Source organism: Rhinichthys klamathensis, unplaced genomic scaffold (assembly GCF_029890125.1).
Source record: "Rhinichthys klamathensis goyatoka isolate OS25496 unplaced genomic scaffold, OSU_Roscu_1.1 h1tg000191l_1, whole genome shotgun sequence".
NCBI lineage: Eukaryota > Metazoa > Chordata > Actinopteri > Cypriniformes > Leuciscidae > Rhinichthys > Rhinichthys klamathensis.
The window spans coordinates 2826730-2846960 of NW_026606717.1; the positions used below are offsets into that span (position 1 = coordinate 2826730).

At 40.2% G+C, this 20231-nt stretch overlaps 1 protein-coding gene across 1 annotated transcript in view; it reads right to left on the bottom strand.

Moving 5' to 3' along the window:
* The window catches only part of LOC130095367 (collagen alpha-1(XXIII) chain), a 44811-nt gene extending 24991 nt beyond the window's left edge, over window positions 1-19820 (bottom strand). Inside the window, exons 1-7 of the mRNA XM_056262094.1 lie at window positions 19799-19820; window positions 17864-17890; window positions 17658-17684; window positions 9813-9839; window positions 9622-9648; window positions 7770-7829; window positions 6840-6947 (exon numbers count right to left, since the gene is read on the bottom strand). Coding sequence (XP_056118069.1) covers window positions 6840-6947; window positions 7770-7829; window positions 9622-9648; window positions 9813-9839; window positions 17658-17684; window positions 17864-17878 — 264 coding nt within the window. The 5' untranslated portion in view covers window positions 17879-17890; window positions 19799-19820. The remainder of the gene's footprint in view (window positions 1-6839; window positions 6948-7769; window positions 7830-9621; window positions 9649-9812; window positions 9840-17657; window positions 17685-17863; window positions 17891-19798) is intronic.
* Between the last annotated feature and the right edge of the window lie 411 nt (window positions 19821-20231).

Genomic DNA, 20231 nt, shown 5'->3' on the forward strand with positions numbered 1-20231 from the left:
AGATAATTTTTTTAAGCATGTTAAAATTGTCCCTTTTTGAGGGTCAGTAAAAACGCGTTGTTTCGTGTGTGTGTTCCTTTAAATGCAAAAGAGCTGCTGCGGCACAGAAGGCGGAGCTTCAAGAGCTCGTGTGTGCTAGCAGCTCCGATTACCTTTAAAGGTCCCCTGACATGGGGTTATTTTATTATTTTATAATGTTTCCTGGGTTGCCCTTATAATGTTAGTATGTTTTTTAGATCAAAAATAGTCATAATTTAGAAATAAAAGGCAATTTTCCTAGCCTGATTTTAGCCTCTGATTTGAATGCTCTGTTTGAAGGGGCGTGTCTGCTGTGGGATTCAGTTTAGCCAGCCACTGCTGTGATTGGCTGACATGCTTGCATATGAAATAGCTATGTATTACATGCGAAACTTTCTCGAATACTTTTACTACAGCTTTTAAACGTTTTTACTATTACAGCTATCGAGATTAACGAATCGTGAGAAGTTTTTAAGTATTTAGATATATTCCCATCACATAAAATGTTGCCGTGATGAGCATTGAGCAAGCAGATGACAGTCTGTTGATCGCGAGCATGAAGATCTTATCTTTGCAACGCAGTTTCTGCACTCTCTCTAATGCTTTCCCCAATGCAAACACGATGATGTACACACAGTAAGAGTGTCGTTGTGCAGTGTAACGTGCGTCATTGATTTCATAACGAGTTGTCCAGAAAAACTCACGCTTTGTGGAAAGATTGTTCTTTGACCGCTTTCTGTATAATTTGTTCAGAATTTAAATAAGATTATTTTCATCCTACTAAAAGAAACGACGTGAAGTTGATATTTTAGTCACTGGCTTGACTTACTGATGCAGTATTGAACGATTTTGAGAGAAAGATTAACTTACCTGTCTGAACTTGAACAATTAGGCTACACATCAGAAATTGTTGCTTGGTAGCTCGATCGATTTATGTTCAGACGTTCATCGAGTTGAGGAAACAGTCGTCGTTGAAATGTTTGGACCATACAAAACTTTGGGAAGTTGTGTCGGCGCATTTCCAGAGAAAATAAAATTAACCCATTGTTTCTTCAGAGGCTCGGATGAAGGAACTAAAAAATACTTTTGTGTTTCATTTGTACATCCGAACACTGATCAACTGCCATGCTTCGCTCGTTTGCAAGCCATGATATCTCTCGAGGAAAAACGTCTCGGTTACGGATGTAACCCTCGTTCCCTGAGTAGGGAACGGAGACGTTACGTCGGATGACGGAGAATGGGGGTTTCGCCAGAAAGCCAATCCTTTTCGAGTATTAAAAAACGAGCCAATGGCAAAGAAATGCCATGGGCCTACTCAGGGAACGAGGGTTACATCCGTAACCGAGACGTTCCCTTTCGTAGTCACTCCGAGTTACGTCGGATGACGGAGAATGGGGGTCCCCGTGTAATCACGCCACCTTCACAGCTGTCCTCCAGTGCCCTGCGAAGTCTGACCTCCCTGTCGTGATATAGGCATGGACGAAGGAGTCCTACTTAACACAGGAATACCAAGGTACACTGGGAAGCATATCTCAGGGGAGATATGCCGCAGCATGCCTACCCGTAGGGAGGACTTAAGAATACACATATGGCCCGAGGGGGCTTCATATGGAGGAACACTGGAGTGACCAACCCGTAGGGTGGCATCTACTTTCAACTCCAGGAGTGGCAAGGTGGCTTGCCGAGGGAAAGACACATGCTCAAGGAGGCTTACAGTGGAAATACACATGTGGGGGTTGCTCGGAGGAGGAACCATGCACACGGAGGCACCTAGCCGACGCACAGGCAATAGACACTGGCGCCAGCGTCAACAGTGCTGGAGGAACTCAGGGCTTCAGAGAGGAAGGCTACCTGAGGAAATATCGCACGTATCCAGTCCGTGGAGTGGAGTGGCGAGCAAGCGAAGACACCTAACGGTTCCCGTGTTAGCTTGAAAAAGACAGTACACGGGAGGAGACTGGCTCCACTCGGAGATTGTAAAATCTGGCGAATGTGTTAGGTGTCGCCCAGCCTGCAGCTCTGCAGATGTCTGTCAGCGAGGCGCCACACGCTAAAGCCCAAGAGGACGCCACACTCCGGGTGGAGTGGGCGGTCACACCAAGGGGGCATGGTCGACCTTGCTGCTGGTATGCCAAAGCAATGGCGTCCACTATCCAGTGAGACAACCTTTGTTTGGAGAGAGCCTTTCCCTTCAGCTTCCCACCATAACAGACAAAGAGCTGGTCTGAGGTCCTGAAACACTGCGTCCTGTCTACGTAAGCACGGAGTGCGCGTACTGGACAGAGCAGTGCCAAGGCTGGGTCTGCCTCCTCCCGGGGCAGCGCTTGCAGGTTCACCACCTGGTCCCGAAAGGGAGTGGTGGGAACCTTGGGCACATATCCAGGCCGGGGTCTCAGGATCACGTGAGAGTGACCGGGCCCGAACTCCAGGCACGCTTCGTCAACGGAGAATGCGTGCAGGTCCCCTACCCTCTTGATTGAGGCCAACGCAACCAGGAGCGCTGTCTTCATTGACAGGATCTTAAGCTCAGCTGATTGCAGAGGCTCAAAGGGAGCCCTCTGCAGGGCACTTAAGACCTCTGAGAGGTCCCAAGAGGGAACGAGAGGAGGGCGAGGAGGATTCAGTCTCCTCGCTCCTCTCAGGAACCTGATGATCAGGTCGTGTTTTCCAAGAGACTTACCTTCAACTGCTTCGTGATATGCGGCGATAGCGGCCACATACACCTTCAGGGTGGAGGGAGACAGCCTTCGCTCCAACCCATCTTGCAGGAAGGAAAGCACAACACTGATCGAGCATCTCCTGGGGTCTTCTCGGCGAGAAGAGCACCAGTTAACGAAGAGGTTCCACTTCAACGCATAGACATGTCTCGTGGACGATGCTCTAGCGGAAGTGATGGTAGCCGCCACCGCTGGTGGCAGGGTACTCAAACCTGCCTCGTCCCGTCCAGGAGCCACACGTGGAGTCTCCAAAGATTGGGACGAGGGTGCCATGTCTCTGAGAAAGGAGGTCCTTCCTCAGAGGAATTGGCCAAGGAGGTGCTGTCGCGAGGAGTATCAGTTCGGAGAACCAGGTCTTGGTCATGGCTGTCATCTCGGGATCCGACACGGGCAACGCTGGGACTCCCGAAGGAGGCAACGCAGCCGCATCCTCACTTCCCGAAGACTCGAGCCCACCTTGTGATGCCGCGATCGACATCGTGTCATCCTCTGGAGCGCCGAATGAAACATGCGGGGCTTCCGAAGAAGGACCCGCCTGAGTCACCGCGGCACTCGCGGGTCGCAACACAGCGGAGGGGGGCGTGGTCCGAGGACGCATCGTCGGATTGCTCCACACCGTCACCCTCAGATCACCCTGTCCCCCAGCCGAACTACCACCTCTCGTGGAGGAAGCAGAACGGGTGGTGGACGCGGGGACTCTCACTGAAAGATCATTGAGTCTTAATCTTAGTGTTGCGATGGCCATGTTCCCACAGAAGGAACATGAGTCATCCACGAGCGCTGCTTTAGCGTGTTCAAAGCCCAGACACACAAAGCAGCGCTCGTGCCCATCAGAAGATGACAAATATCGACCGCAACCAGAAGAACACGGGCGAGACATCTTTAAAAAGACGTGCCACGTGCAGCTCTTTTAGGAGAGGAAAAACTCTGCAATGCTGAGGCGACCAGGGAGAAAACACAAAGTCAGGCAGACCACTGCACAGATCGCAGGCAATGTGAAGACTCGCTGGGTACCGCCGTCACACCAACACTGGAGAGTTCGCTCGTCTCGAAGAGGTGAGTCACTTGTAAACTCAGGTCTTGTGGCTGTGGAGTGAAGAGGTTCTCTTGGCTCCGAAGCGAAAACATGATCTGCTGTTGCAGGTGTCTCTCCTTAAATACCCACGCGGTGGGGCGGAGATACATTATGCAAATTCCGCAGACCCATGGCATTTCTTTGCCATTGGCTCGTTTTTTAATACTCGAAGAGGATTGGCTTTCTGGCGAAACCCCCATTCTCCGTCATCCGACGTAACTCGGAGTGACTACGAAAGGGAACTCAAATCTCAAAGCTATTTCTCTAGGAAAAACCAAAATCGCGCCGACGCGTTCGTACTTCCTGTTCCTAGCTCGTTTTCTCATGGGCGAGCCAAACAGTGTTGCCAACTATTTTCAAAGGAAAGTAGCTAAGGCCTTCCCTAAAAGTCGCTAAATGTCGCTAGATGACGTCATACGTCAATTAGCATATTAATGACGTCATCGCGTCGTACTTGCGTTCTATCAGCCTAGTGCGTTTTCTCTCTAAATTAATGCTCTATTCAATATAATATAGCCGAATGTCAAATAAAGCTGTTCTCATTTCCTATTTTTTTGTTGTCAGACAATTGAACGAGTAGCTATAATATAGTGAATGATTACATTTTTTATAGTCCTATATGGAACATTATTTGAATTGAGAGAGTTAGGGAACCGGATGAACTAAGCTCTGTGATAGTGTTACAAGTAATAAGCACAAGAAAATAAATAAAATTAAAATGGTCAAACTAAATTATTTAAATATAAAACAAAAGAAAAGCAGATAAGTGATAAGTCCATGGAAAAACACTGCTCATTCGCGTCTGTCAGCGGCCGTGCGCTCCTCTCAGCCATTCACTGAACAGAGGAGACGCAGCTAGAGAGAGTGACGACAGGGAGAAAGCAAGACCTCGCGCTCGCAGGACAGTACTGGCAACATTTGGAGGTTACTGAGGTTTGTCCAAAAAGTCGCTAAAATTGTCGCTAGTCGCTTTTTTGAAAAAATGTCGCTAAAGGGGTCTGAAAAGTCGCTAAAAATAGCGATAAAGGCGCTAAGTTGGCAACACTGGAGCCAAATTCTCCGGGCGGGCAAAGCAGAGAAAGGAGAGGTAAACTTTCCTCGTTATGACGTCATAACGAGGAGATTCAAGATCAGCACGTCTGAGCTGCAGAGAAGAGAAAAACAGCCAAAGCTCGGTTTACACCGATTGAAAATTCTAGACACGAGGGGACCAAATACATGCTAGGGAAACTAATATTAATGTTAAAAAACCTCAGAAAGTGAAAATTTCATGTCAGGGGACCTTTAAGGAGACACTAAAATGTCAGAAACTGTTCAGCCTTTTATGTTTAAACTGAAGTCGGACAATGATGGAGAGACTCGAAAAGAAGTGACAATATGTAGAATGCAACAGGACGCTTCTGAATGGTTAGTTGATGAATTTATGTTGCTGATGTGGAGTTAACTATCTTCAATTAGCATATTCTGTCATCATGATAATCTATAATATCGCTCGTGTGGGAACTGTTGTAAGATGCTTCATAAAATTAAACCGGAGAGATAGTTAATGAGTGAATTAACTATGTTCCTAAATACATATAAGCACATATATGCATAGCCCTAACCCATTTAAATAAATGAGTTGTGTGTGTGTGTGTGTGTGTGTGTATGTATATAATATTATATATAGGCTATATATATATATATATATATATATATATACATATAAAATATTATTAAAAATATTATATATTATATACATCAGGTTACCAGTTAGCTAACGTTAGTGAAGTGTTGGTCACGTAAGCTATCGCTGCAATTAACCTATTATCTTCCAATAAACATTTACTAAAACTGGCTACATAAAATATAACTACAGACTAGATTCACGAGAGGTCGGCTAATGTGTGAAAAAGTAAAAAAAGACAGTAATTTCATTAATTTACCAGCGAACGTACTTCTGAAGCACTGAAAATGAATGGGGCTCAATGGAGAAACTATCAGTGTTTGGAACTATTGGCCGCTCCACGACACGCGTTACTTCCGCATTCCAAAGTTCCTATGGCGGTCTATGGGAGTGTCGCAACTCTTTCTGCTCTGGTTCCTACCAGCTGTTTGTTGTAGTCCTTAAAAAACGATTATCCTTAAAAAGCAAATATCTTCCTTTGCTTTGAACTTTGAGCGTTGTAACTTTGCAGACGTTGTTTATGCTCAAACAGCAACATTACACACAAACTAAAGTTAGAAAAGTGAAATCATAATCAACCACCCCTTTAAGTTTTTTAAAACTTACGCGGAGAGTGTGATGTCATATTGTGACCGTAGCAGTGCGCGTAGAAAGAACTCATCCACTCTTCTCCTGAGCGCAAGTCCACCTTCGGTGTTTTGCAAGCAGGCAGGCTTTTTGTTAATTTTTTTACATTCCCTGTTGCTGTGCAGGCTGTTTTATTGTGTGACAGTGTAAACAGTTTAATAACCCTTTTATTTAAAGGCTTATGTCCCGTAGAACGGCCTTTTGCATTACGATTGCAAGTACTATCAATATTGTCAAAAATGGGATGTGCAGTCAAATGTCCCAGTGTGTATGCGGTTTAAATGAGTGTTCTCACGATACGGTCCCCCCGCCCCTCCCCACCCTGATGATTTATGATAAAACAACTGCTATTCTGTATTCTAAAAGCAAGCATCACTATTAATATTGCTCAAATTTGTTGTCAAATATTTTAATAAACCCCAGAATGCATAGCAACCATTGCACGTGTAGAATTGTATTCTACAGCTACCTGTCCTACACAATTTGTGCATATTTAAACCAAGTCACTTTGATTTAGGAGCATCTGCCAAGAACGCAAGTGTAGAAGGAAATGCAGTGTGTCTGAACCCAACACTGTGCACAGGGTTCAGCTCAGTGAGAAGCTGCACCTGGTCTTCTGAGCAGGGGTTGTCAGCACAGTGTGACTCATATATGAGACGCAACAGCTGTAGAATGAGTGAGCTCAGTAAAGACACAGACACAAGAGACCATGTGAGATAGAAAGCAAGTGTCTCACCGGCTCTCCTGGGTGGCCCTGTGGCCCATCTTTGCCTGTGTTTCCTGGAGGCCCTCTGGGACCAGGTGTTCCTGGAGGTCCTGGGGGACCAGCCTGACCTTGATCACCCTGCAGAAAGAGAAACGGAACAAGTAATTTTGAATATTGTCTTTGAAAAGAGTTTCATTGTTGCTTCTGATCTCCCCAGTCTTGACGTTACTCAAATAGGCCATTTACTTTGCCTGCAGACTAATTATGTTACATGTTTCATACCGAAAGATTGGTTTCGGTATTCAGATGCAGCATGTAAAATGCTTCTGGGGCCAAAGCTTCAAAGAGCTATCTGTAAAGAAATGTATTTTGTTCCTCACAAACATTGTCTCGTTTAACATACTAAGATAATGCAAGACACTACTGCTAAAAAAATGCGAAAAGCTATTTTGGCTTGATTATTTGCTGTGGTCTAGCAAACTTGTTTTCGTCACTATTGTCAATAAACACAACAATTACCCTCTGTTTGAAATTCAAAGCAGGAATGCAACACAACATTGTAAACTGCCAGATCTGCTAATTGAGGACAAGGACACCAAAGAAATGGAGAAAATGAGAAAAGCAGCAAGGCATGCACAAGTCTGGCTCTACCTTTAGAAGGCGCCTGTGAAAAGTGTGATGGTCAGCTGTAGCCGAGAGAAAGCCATGCTCATAGCAACGGAAGACCATCTGACAAGCAGAGGACGGATAATGAGAAAGATGGACCGAGTGCATAAGAAACAATGCAGGGATGCCAGTAATCACAGCTGGAGAAACAGACAGTCTTCTCTCAGCATAAGGGGTTGTGGGAACAAAGGAGAAGTGGGAAAAAAAATAGTGAAATAGAGTAAGGTATGAAGGCACACAAGGATGGCCACATGTGTCAGGAGATGCAGGGATGATAGGCTGAGAGGGACAAACCTTAACCGTGAGAATCTGATTACTGAGCAGGCCTGCAGAGGCAGCGTAGGCTGGTGGTCCCTGGGAGGTCAGAGGTCATATAGAAGAAAACAGAGGCAGGAAATGACGTAAGGGGGAAAGAGGAGATGATTCGGAGAATGACACTGTTAGGATACATATAATGGAGGGTGATGACATCTCACATTGTAATTCTGAGCTTCAACTTGAAATTGAATCCTGTGAAAGTTATTCTGGCTATTCTTCTGTTTTAAGAAACCAAGCCCATACACCTTCTGGATATGATTAACTTTCAATGGGTGCACATGGTGATGAGGTTTATGTTTAGAGTTGCGGTTAGATAGGTCTGCAATGCATTCATGAAGAAAGGCTGCTTTTTCCCTGGAGAAACTTTTTCATGATTTTCCTTTCTCACAGATTGTCAAGGTACGTACTCTGCAAGAACTGTACTGAAATGGTGTCGAGAACAACCACAGCATGCCTAGATTTCTGCACTGTAAGCAGAAAACAGGTACTTGCCCAAGCACAACTTGCCGCCATGATGCTAAGTTGATGTTCATTGTTTCTGAGATATTACTATGCAGTTTCTAAGTAGTTTATAGTTTGTTGCTTGGGTGTTCTGAGCTTTTTCTATGTTGTTTTTAGAGATTTTCTGGGTGGCAAGTCTATGCTATGATCTCAATATATCAGTAAGGCCTTGACTATAAACCTTCAAACTTCAAGACTTCTCAGACTTTTCCCCAGAACTTTCAAATACGTCTTTGTCAAGTCAACATTCAAAGTTTCTCAGACTAACTTGGCTTTTCTAATTAAAATGTGTTATGAGAATTTCTTTAAATTTCAATTCATTGCAATTCTGCATCCTGTTTGCAACCTCAATTCAAATTCAGGAACCGAACTGGAATTTAAACAGTATTCTCAGTTCAATTCTGAATGGAGCACATCACAACCCTACACAGGACTTTGCAGGACATTCTTCTCAGCTACCTCCGATGACACAAAGACTACTTTGTGAGTCGGATCTGCTTCTTCTGTGTCTGGGCATAGGGCAAAAGTCAAAATTCAAGAGTAAGCATAAGGTCAACTATCCACCTGCACTACAAACCCTAGTCCTGCCATCTGGAAGGAAACACGGCTTTAATCGACTTCCAGGTCAAGGGGCCATCGTCCCATGAGAGCTTTAATGGATTCCAAGGGGTCAAACTCCTCCTGCTTAACTGGAGTTGAAAAAGCGCTAATTTGACTCTTACATCCACACAAAAAGAGGAACACGGCCCATGGGAGATGCTGTTTTCCTTTTCCTGACTGCTCATGTCGCCACTTCAAATGATTTGGTTCATTTTTTTACTGTCAGACTGTGATGGCGTAAAGCAAAAACAATGTAGTGCATACAACACATGTTCTTAACATAAAAAAGAGAGCAGCCAAAGCACATGTTTCTAATTGTGCTGAATGGTCATGAGGTATGGTGAAAAAGAAGCACGGGGAGCCAAATAATTTAAATGATAGCTTGAGTAGATATAGATAGAAAAGTGGTACGATCTTCACTGACGGATTCCTGATTTGTCAAGGCTCACGCTTTTTTCCCTGTGGATGAGGTGAAAACAGGCTTTGTGGAGGCATACAGACAGTGATTGATACCATATTGAGGTTGTAATATGAATTAGTTTAACAGATTAAGATCTAACTTCTATCAACATCAGAATTGTAAGACCGATAGCAACCAAGCCCTGTCATCTGAAAGGAAACGGCTTAAATTGACTTCCAGGTCAAGAGGCATCCTTAGATCAGTGCAATCTCTGTAAACTCAGACTTCTGAAGAAACTGAGCAAAAAAAATGAGACGTGACACTCACCCTGGGTCCCATGTCTCCCTGGTCACCCTGTGGAGAGAGCAACCCTTAGCACTTACTTATGAGTTTCTTTTTATCTCATTGGGTAACAGGCTCAAAATGCTTCAGTTAGAGCAATATTATCATTGTTATGCTTGATGGCTCCAATAAATTGTACATTTATCATGCTGGAATGTGTTGTGGGGTGAGTATACCTTATCTCCTTTTGGTCCTGGCATTCCCTGGCAAAAGAAGAGAAAGATTCAAAGTGACAGATTAGAAATTGTTCTCAACAATGCAGGATATTTCCATTGCAAACCACAAGTCACACCACTTACACCTTCAAAAATGACTGGCAGATGTTTTAGAGGTTGAATCTGAGTGTTTGAATGAACTACTGGCTAAGTGAAAAACAATAATTTATCACAAAATATGAAGAGAGGGATTTCGAATAGTGAAGATAAAACAATGTGATGACATTCCATTCTTGATGACAGCAAATATTTCTGCATATATAATTTTACATAAGAGCTTTTATTTCATGAGTGGGCAGCTGGTTTGAGGGAATGGATGATATTATTCTGGTTTTATTCTGCTCAGCGGTCCATGCAGGAAACTTTGCTTAAGACCACAAAAACAAGACACATTCTGATTATCACAGTTTCATCATACTCTGTGGTGTCGTGTTCACTATGGCTTTTCAAGCACTGTAATTTTGTGTGCTGTTTCATAAGAGCTTCTTCACAGTAGTCAGTGTAGTGTTGTCTTGGTATTGTTCAAAGTATGTTAAAAATTAGATTCTTGTCCTAAGTGCACTTAATGTTAACTTGAGCTCAAAACATGAATTTATGGACAGTTACAAAATGGTACAGCATGAATCTTGGGAGAGTTTTTGTCACCTTTGATCTTTTTAAAGCGGACTGGAGTTTTATCATTATATGCCAGGATATGCTGTAAAATGTGGACTGGATTAGAGGTTGTTAATGTTGGACCCAACAATGATGGCACTTAATAATTCACTTGATTTCATCCTCTGATGCTATGATTGTGATGGAGAAGCTACATTAGATGATTCTGACTTAACACATGGAGAACATTTACATAAGGTTGAGATGTTGTACATCTCTCCTGTTATGTAAAATGGTTTATGCAGACCCTCTTCTTCATGTGTGCCCAGTCAAAAACTCGCCCCTCTTTTCTTTAATCTTCAATGGTCCTTCAAGTAAACACTCGACTAAAGTGCCCTTCTGCTTTTAGCAAGAAAACATCCATCCTCTTGAGTGTGATTTTTAAACCAGTGACTCTAAACTTGGACATAATAGGCGAAAGCTGTTGGTGTTTCACTGATGTGCTTCACCCAACTTGTGTGCAGTTCTGAGCAATTAATTGCTCCAATGTTTACCCGTCGAATGGGTTTTAAAAGAGGCCTTTGGCCACTTCATTTCTCCCACAACAGTGATACTGAGGCCCTGCCTGGCCTCCCCATGTAAACACATATATGAGTATAAGAGGAGGACAAGAGAACTGGGTATGATTGCACTAGCCATTGGTAAAGTCAATTAAATTTGTTAAGTAAAGACCACAAGTGGGTTCTTAGTAACTACTAATTAGTTTGTAACTAATGCGGTACTTAATTTGGTTGTACCAAGCCAGAAAGCCAGTAGGTAAGTCCTCTGTAATGTGTAGTCACAAAATATAACCTTTACTGTCCCTGATTAAATCAGCCACTAAGCAGCCTTCAAATTTGTAAAGAGAAGTAGTGTTGAAAAGCCATGCATTTCAGTTTATCTCGTTTTGGCTGGTGTTTTTAGTAATGGTAATAAATTACATCTTTCTTTGAAATACAATATATAATCATGAAATACAATAATTAGTGTGTTTAAAGCTGCAGTCCGTAATTTTTCCTCTTTGTCGCCATCTCTGTTCGAAATCTGCAATTGCAGTTATTCGCGAAATTATCAACTTTACGTGGGTTGTGCCTCGGCACGGCACAGCGCGGATTAATCCAATGTTTTGAGGAGAATGTGCGTCTGTCAGTCACCACGACAGTGTGGATACTGTCATTCGGAATCACAGATTCTACTTTTTGGAAGTATGACCAACATAAGAAATTTCACCGGAAAATGTCTTCTGATCAAGTAAGTAACATCCACTTTTGTTCTGACCAACTAAGGGAAAAAAGCATTGCAGTAAATTGCGCTGATTAAATCTAATGATCGCTTATATCACGTCAAACTGTGCAATCGAGCTAAGGCAAGCAGATAGTTTTGAACACTGGCTATTTATGTACTTGCTCAAAAAATTATTTTAGATATTTTTTAAACCAAAAAAGTTACGGACTGCAGCTTTAAATATGTAATTAAATTAATTTGTATTAGAAATTAGACTTAGACTTTATTTTGTCGGTCCCCAAGACTGTTGACTATAAGAAACATTGACCTATATGTCAGCTAACTCTCATTAGATTATTAGTTGATTAATAGACTTTTAGGGGTAGGGTTACGGTTAGTAGAATAAGGGATTAGGGTTTCTTAAATAAATTGACATGTACTTGCAAAGTTACTTACAGTTAGGATCAGAGGCGGACAGAGTTAACAGCTTCGTTACTTGAGTAAAAGTACAGATACCCCTTGCTAAATTTTACTCAAGTACAAGTAAAAGTACTACATTCAGATGTCTACTTAAGTAAAAGTACTAAAGTACTTGTTTTTAAAAGTACTTGAGTATCAAGAGTACAAGAGTAGATTTTCTAAATATTGCATTACTAATCTACTGCCACAGTGCTTACATTTATGCACAGAAACGTCCTACATGGAGTTATGAAAAATGTTAATGTTAATACCTTGGAGAATGTAAAAGGAATTGAAAGTAAAATCAAGTCATTTTCATCTTTTTACCATGTTGCTTTATTTAATTTAATAAAATTTTTGGGGGGTCCCATCTTTAAATGCGGGGACAACACACACACACACACACACCACATGTAAGGGTGGCGCTGCCAATAAAGCACCTAAAAGCTGTCACAAAGAACCGGCAAAAGGAATGATTATGAATATGTAAAATATAGCAAGGATATATTTTAATTGTTTATTAATAAACACTTGTTAATAAACAAGTGTTTTCTTTGTCAGTGTCGGCTAGATGAAGTTGATGATGCTGACTCGCGATCTTCAGTAGTGAACGCGCCAGAGAGAAATGCACATTTCATACAGATTACATAAGCAGAGAGCAGTCTGTAGTCTGTTTTCTTTCGTTTTGAATTTTTTTGTTTAAAAGTAGACATGTCTGTGAGAGGCAAGTAGGCTATCTTATACACTGAGTTTAGGTTCATTTATGAGACGAGACACAGTTCATGTGCCGGCGCCTCCGTTTCTTATCTATCGTCTGCTATTTACTTCTTATTTATTAAACCCAGGCAATTGGTTGATGAAACATTGATTAAAATTAAGATACAATTAATGCAAAACGAAATTCAGGTTAAAGAAAGGTTTTGTGTTTTCTGTTTGATGTCTCTGTGAAAGTTTTAAAGCATTTTTTATGCCGCTTTCAGAGCGCTCACGTCCGTAACGGAGAACACGTCCATAACATTGTTTTTTACTCATAAATGCAAACCCGAAAAATAAAATAAAACAAAATTAATATTTTATGTACTGTGGAGACTGAGCGCCAACCCTTCTTCATTCGCTGGGTAGTAGCCTACTTTGGTTTGCGCAGTGTAATTCACATAATCAGTAAAAATATATTTTTTTAAGAAATCAGAAATCCCTCGTGGCTACGCCACTGCCACATTTGAACCTGACTGTGTTAAACACACCACATACTCAAGAACATCAAACCAAATGCTTGGCTTACATTAATGTGTAATATAAAATCTGACCATGGAGTTGACTTTGGCGGAAAGCTGAAAGTGATTGCTGATAGGCTGTCCCAATCAGTGGCGCCTGCACAATCCAATCACGTTTGAGAGGGAAAAAACAAATTGAGGGTTTCCGAGATTTTTCTTTTTTTTTTTTTTTACTCGGGTACAGGTTATGGATATGTATTGGAGTAAAGAGTACAATATTTGCCTCTCAAATGTACTTGAGTAAAGTCATGAGTACTCCCCAAAAATGATACTCGAGTAAAGTACAGATCCCTCAAAATTGTACTTAAGTACTGTACTCAAGTAAATGTACTCTGTTACTGTCCGGCTCAGGTTAGGATGGAGGACCTTCACAATAAAGTGTTAGCAGACATTAAGCAGACTGATATACTAATACATGAGAGTTAGTTAACATGTAGGTGCAACGTTACTTATAGTCAACAGAATGTCTAAAGGGGACCATCAAAATAAAGTGTTAACTTACTTTTAAGAACTGTTTCCAAAATTAAAAAAGAAAGCTGTCTATGTCAAAGATAAAAAAGGAAGATGTCAATGGCAAAAAAAGTCAAACGAGGCATGTAGCTTACGAGAGAGAGAGAGAGAGAGAGAGAGCACTTCTGTTGAATGCTCTTGATTGCTGATCGTTCACTCACGTGTTATTTGAATTAAAACTAAATCGTATATGTAAGTAAAACATGAACTGTTACCTGATTTATGTATAACGGTTGATTACCTACATTATTACAGGATGAGTGCAACGTAGACTGACAGTATATTCAAATGAGGTCCGTGCGTTCGGACTTAAAGGGGCAGCAGTCTAATAAACCTGCTGCTGTGTTTTAATGTTAAAGCTACAATATGTAAGATTTTTGTAATAAAATATCCAAAAATCACTTGCACAGTGTGATATATTTCCTGCAGTTGTGTTCTTACAATATCCCAAAAGTTCCCAAAGATTTTTCATTTCAGAGAAATTCCAATTTTAAATAATGGCTCGTCCATGTTCACTTGTCACCTGTCAATGACGTAATATCCGCGTTGAACCTGGTTTCCACTCGTACTGCCATAGTAGCCATGGCGACGGTCGTGGACAACTGTGTAATGTCTAGCGGCACGCTCGCGCTGTTGTTGTTTCGTTCAAACATAATGGACCATGGCATGCAGACTTTGGGACAAAAGGAGAACTAAAACGAGAATCAATATCAGCGTGGTGTTTTCGAGATGCCGAGAGCTCCACGTCCGTGACAAACTTCGTTTTGTACATGCAGAGACGCCACTCTTGCATGTACTTTATTAGACAGGTGAGCAAATGTACATAAAACTAATCAATATTATACATAGCTCAACATGATCAGTATGTCTTTCTAATGTTGATCTAGCTTACTTGGGGTTGCCAACTGTCCCGAATTAGCCGGGACGTCCCGTATTTTGGGCCTAATTTATTTGTCCCGTACGGGACCTCCCATGTCCCGATTAAATAGACTGCTACGCTGATCTAACACGACACTTGAGAATGATCACGACACCGGTCATCATCCAATCACAGCTCACACTCACGCGCATCAGACCATGCGAATAACAAACTCTAAATTGAGAATTAATATCTTTTGGGACAAATCATTGTTTGATTTGCGAACAGAATCCTCTGGGTTCGATCCGGACTCCAGAATCCTCCCGGTTCGATCCGGACTCGCGCTAACGGCAAATCCCTTTCACTGTCTTGGTTTTGATTTCAGCAAATCAGTTTTGGTGAATTCAAACAAAGTGATTATTGTTCACGAGCAAGAAAACATGAAATCTTCCTGAGGGAATAATATGCTGATGTGATTTGCTGCCCAAGAAACATTTCTGATTATTATTAATGTGTTTTTTTTTTTAAAGTCAGGATTCTTTGATGAATAGAAGGTTAAAAAAAAAAAAAAGCTTTTGTAACATTATAAATGTCTTTACTGTCACTTTTGATTACTTTAATGGGTCCTTGCTGAATAAAAGTAGGCTATTACTTTCTTTAATTTCTTTAAAATGTAGTGGATAATGTTACAAAAGCTTTTCAGATAAATGCTATTATTTTGAACTATGGTTTGTGTGTAATGTGACTTTTTTGTGTGACCTTAAAATTTGTTTTAGAATTAAATTGTACATAAATATGTTAAGCAAAACAAATGTGTTTATGTCTGAGAACCTTTTAAACACATACGAACCTGAAATGACATACTGTGTGATCCAGTACAAATATTTTGAGTGTCCCATATTTTCCTGTAAAGAACCACGATTGATTTTTTCTTTTCTTAAGTTGGCAACCCTGCTAGTCTCATACAGACAAACTAACACATAGAATAACATTATAACTTTCAGCAGCCTCAAATGCAGTTTAGTGTGATAGTGTAGACCAAGTGAAACAGCGCTGCGTTACCTCACAAGTTTCATTTGTCTAATAAACTGACCTGTGTGAGTATTAATTCAGCACTTGCGAGTAGTTCGGTAGAATTAAATGTCCTTATTCCTTTATATCCGCGGGACTCGTATGTGGCGCTGCTGATATCTGTCTCTCATTAGCAATTGCGACCTGCTTCATACCACAGTCGTGTTAAAAACATCACTGTATTCACTCATCCATAAACATTATTAGATCTATCAGCATGACGACAAGTTCCATAATTCCGCTTATGCGTCATCAACCTATGCCTTTGTTATTGTAAGAGGTTAGCAACCCCTGGCTGCGAAAAAAATTACATATTGTAGCTTTAATCAAACAAAGGACAAATAAATTACTCACTGCTCTTGACTAAATAGGCTACCTTTTGTAACTTTACAAAAAGATTTTTGTTGTATCAAAATTGGAATTAATAATTGATATTTCACTGGTGTCTAAACATTTGTACCACTGACCCAATCCTCAGCACTGAGCCCTGCTGGAGCTGCTCTAAATATGTGCTGTACCATTAAATGAAAGATAAAATATGATAGAGCAATAGAATGAAGAGTGAAAGTAAAAGAAGCTCATACAATGCATTTTAGCAGGCTAATTAAGCATGAAAATAACTGAAGGAAATATTTATTTGATGAACAAATTAAGCCAACTAATATGATTTATATTCTTTTGGTTTCTCTACCAATACATTTAAAAATTACAAATGCAGTGAAAATACAGGTATCGGTTATACGGTGAAATACGTTATACGTACCAAAAATTAAAGTATCGCATCGGACTCGTTCTGGAAAATGTGGTATCGGTGCATCCCTAGAATCTAAGATGCATTGCACACTGGCAACCAATGTTGCGCATTACAAGAAACTTAAGTTACGTACTCAGATTAACGTTTTCAAGTAACTAGTAAAGTAACACGTTACTTTTATATTTACAACAAAATATCTGAGTTACTTTTTCAAATAAGTAGCGCAAGTTACTTTGTTTTCCCATTATAGACTGAAGCCTCTCCTCATGTTGAGTGAAATCGTGAGTAAGTGCAGAGGCGTTGTGTGCGCTGTGTGAACATGATGGTTATTGTAGTTCTAGACTAAATGTGAGCAGGCATTTACTCATCTGACTTGCACAAAAACAGATTCAGTATAACTCAAAATTAATAAAAACAGTGAAATGCGAACTCAGAATATTACACAAACATGCAATAATTAAATGTTAAATAACAAAAATATACTTTATGTATTTAATCTCACTTTATTAACCAATGTCTTTCCTGCTGATTTTCGTTGATCCATTTCAACCATACTAATAAGCAAAAAAGACTTTCGATAAACATCACATTTGTGTTTCTTTTTTTTTCTTTTTTTCTTTGTATTGCTGAATTAAGCGTGTTGAACTTTCTTCTCCTGCATCCTAATCTTCGGGTTTTTTGTTAACTGTGCCCTCTACAGTAAAGGTGTGAATTTGCATTTATTTCAGTCTGAGGCTCATTCATTTCACATTTGGTGTGAAAGGGTATTTACATTTGCCAAAAATAGATACATTTTTTTTAACACAAACAAGCAAGCCCAGCCCAGGTGAGAAAACATTTAACGCTAAAGTAATGTAACACATTACTTTCCATAAAAAGTAACGAAATAACACAATTAGTTACTTTTTTAGGGAACAACGTAATATTGTAATGCATTACTTTTAAAAGTAACTTTCCACAACACGGGTGGCAACACACAATAATTAAATCACTTTTTAGACTGAAATGATAAAGAACCTAACCTGACTGCCTTTTTGTCCTGGAGGTCCCTATAAGGAGAGAGAAGTTAATTTTCTGCAGTATAATGAGCAGTGTATGCAATACAGCAATAAATATACACTCCTAGTACAAACAGTATAAGTGGAATTAAACCAATGATGTTAAAAACTGATCTGATGCAATATGATCTGGTTTAAAAAACTGTACCCTGAGAGAAAATAGTACTTACAGGCTTGCCATCCATACCCAATGGACCCTTAAAGAGACAGAGAGAGAAAAGGACATTGAGTTATTACATTTATTTCATGGAAATCATAAACTTGTGCATTAGATTTTAATTTTCTCTTTCGTTTATTTCTTCCATATTGTGACGTATATCCGAGTGAAATGAATGATCAAAAGGGGGCGGGGGGAGGTCTAGGGCAGGGACTTTGTTTTAACAAATCGGTTGTTGATTGGATGGAGGCAGATCTTAATGTGAGCCTGCACTTGATTGTAAGAAAGGGGCGGAGTTTAAACTGACTAAATGATTGGAGAAGTTTTGACATTTTGATTAAAAATTATGAAATAATTATTTAAAACGTATGCATGGATGAATCGTTTAGAATACGTTCAGCGACATGCATTCAGAAAATAGATTGGGTTAATTTTTATTTTTTTAACCAATTTTTTTAACCTTTAACCTAATTCACATTTTAATGTGGAAAGGACAATGAAATAATTAGCAAAAATATGGCTTCTTAACTTTATCTTTGGTGGAGTCTTAACTAAAAATGATAGAATAATTATTTGACCCCTGTTATAATTGATTAGAGCAAGGACAAGTTTAGTCCATCATCATCACTGGCTTCAGTAAGCTCAGACTAGAGGACGGGAGGTCGCTGTCCATGGCACTGAAGGTGCTGAAAGGGGTCTGTGCACAGAGCTCTTTGACCTGTGAAACATACTTAACTAAACTAATTATGCTACACTTTCTGATTGCAAAAAAAATTCTAAAGCAAACGGTCATGATAAATGTAAAACAAGCTTGGTAGCTCTAAATGCAATAGCTATTAAAATAATGTGTCAACATAACGTTGTATACACACTGTAAAATTAGACCCCAAAAAAAAAAATATATATATATATAATGATAAACAGATTTCTGATCATTCTCTCCCTGTGTGTCTTTATTCAGACCAACACAGCCAGAAACCACAGACAATAGAGCTGTCTGTCTTGGTCTAATAGTGTGTGCTTGTGCTTTCAGAACGGACAAGTGACAAGAGAGCATGCAGTCGGTCTATTCGGCATGAGCAAAAAGAAACGGATGACTTGTGTGCTGATGGTTCTGAGTGCAGTTGGAAATCCGGTAAGGGCCACATGTGGTGCAGTCCTGCACACGGTTCAGTTCGGAGCAGCTCTCTTGTTATGCTTGGAGAGACTTCACACAGGGCTATATTTCCCAGTTGATCTTTATGCGGAGCGGAGGCTGCCAACGCATGCAACTGATCGCATCTGGATTGCGATGGCCTGTCAGGGAGGCTTCACGCAACTAATGCCTCTTTTAAAAGCAAAACTATTGGAAAGAACAATAGTTCTCTGTTCTGTAAGATTTGTGTAGGCGTAGAGGTTAATAACTGCATTTGAGAATAACTATTGTTATATAATAATAACTTTATTCAAATAAGATTTGATGTGATTAAATTAGCTTATTTGATATTAGTAAGTAAAATTAATTTGAACTAATCTTTCTGAAGTTTGAGGATCATGTTTAATAGGTAGGTTATGCATATAGATGGATAGTAATACATTGTATATGCATACAATTCTATAAGTCCCATTACATATACCATATGAAAACCTTTGTGAAAAAAATTATCTTGATGTATTTTGCCCATCTAACCCCAACAAAACCTGTTTTACTCAAAATGTAAGCCAAGGACAAGCTTCTTGGCATCAACAGGTTTATGTATGCGATAAATCAGATGTTTCATTTCATTTGATGAATTGTATTGACCTTTAAACTAAAAAACCTTGTTTGGATATTTTTTTATATGTCCAGCAGGTGGTGCACTACGACACTTAACACTGCCTATCAGCGGTCTGAACGAGTCCTCAAGTACTGTAGGTGCCTGTGGTTATAGAGCAGATGTGATTAGTGTATAACCAGAGTGACAATTACCGGGTAGCCATCTCGTCCTGGAATGCCCTGTTAGGATTTATTGAAGAAAAAAACATTACAATTAAAACAAAAAAATCTGAATTTATAATAATAATAAAAAATTTGTTCACATCCCAAAACCCCCAAATATGCTACAAGTACAAAGTGCTCCATACTGCATTGTTGTCTTTAACAGTGTGTTTGCAATACATAAACACTACTTGTGTGACAAATAGCTCATAAAACATGGAACGTGTTTGGGGCAACCATGCATATTTACTCTCTCTTCTCCTTTATTACTGTGGCTTTCTGCTCATGTTGAGAAATATGATGCAACCAAACCAATAAAAGATTGTTGTGCTGCTACAGTGTTAGTATGATAGGGAGGATTGCACACATGCACACTTGAACATGTACTAGTGTTTACTATGCATTCTGTGCAAAGGCATGAAGA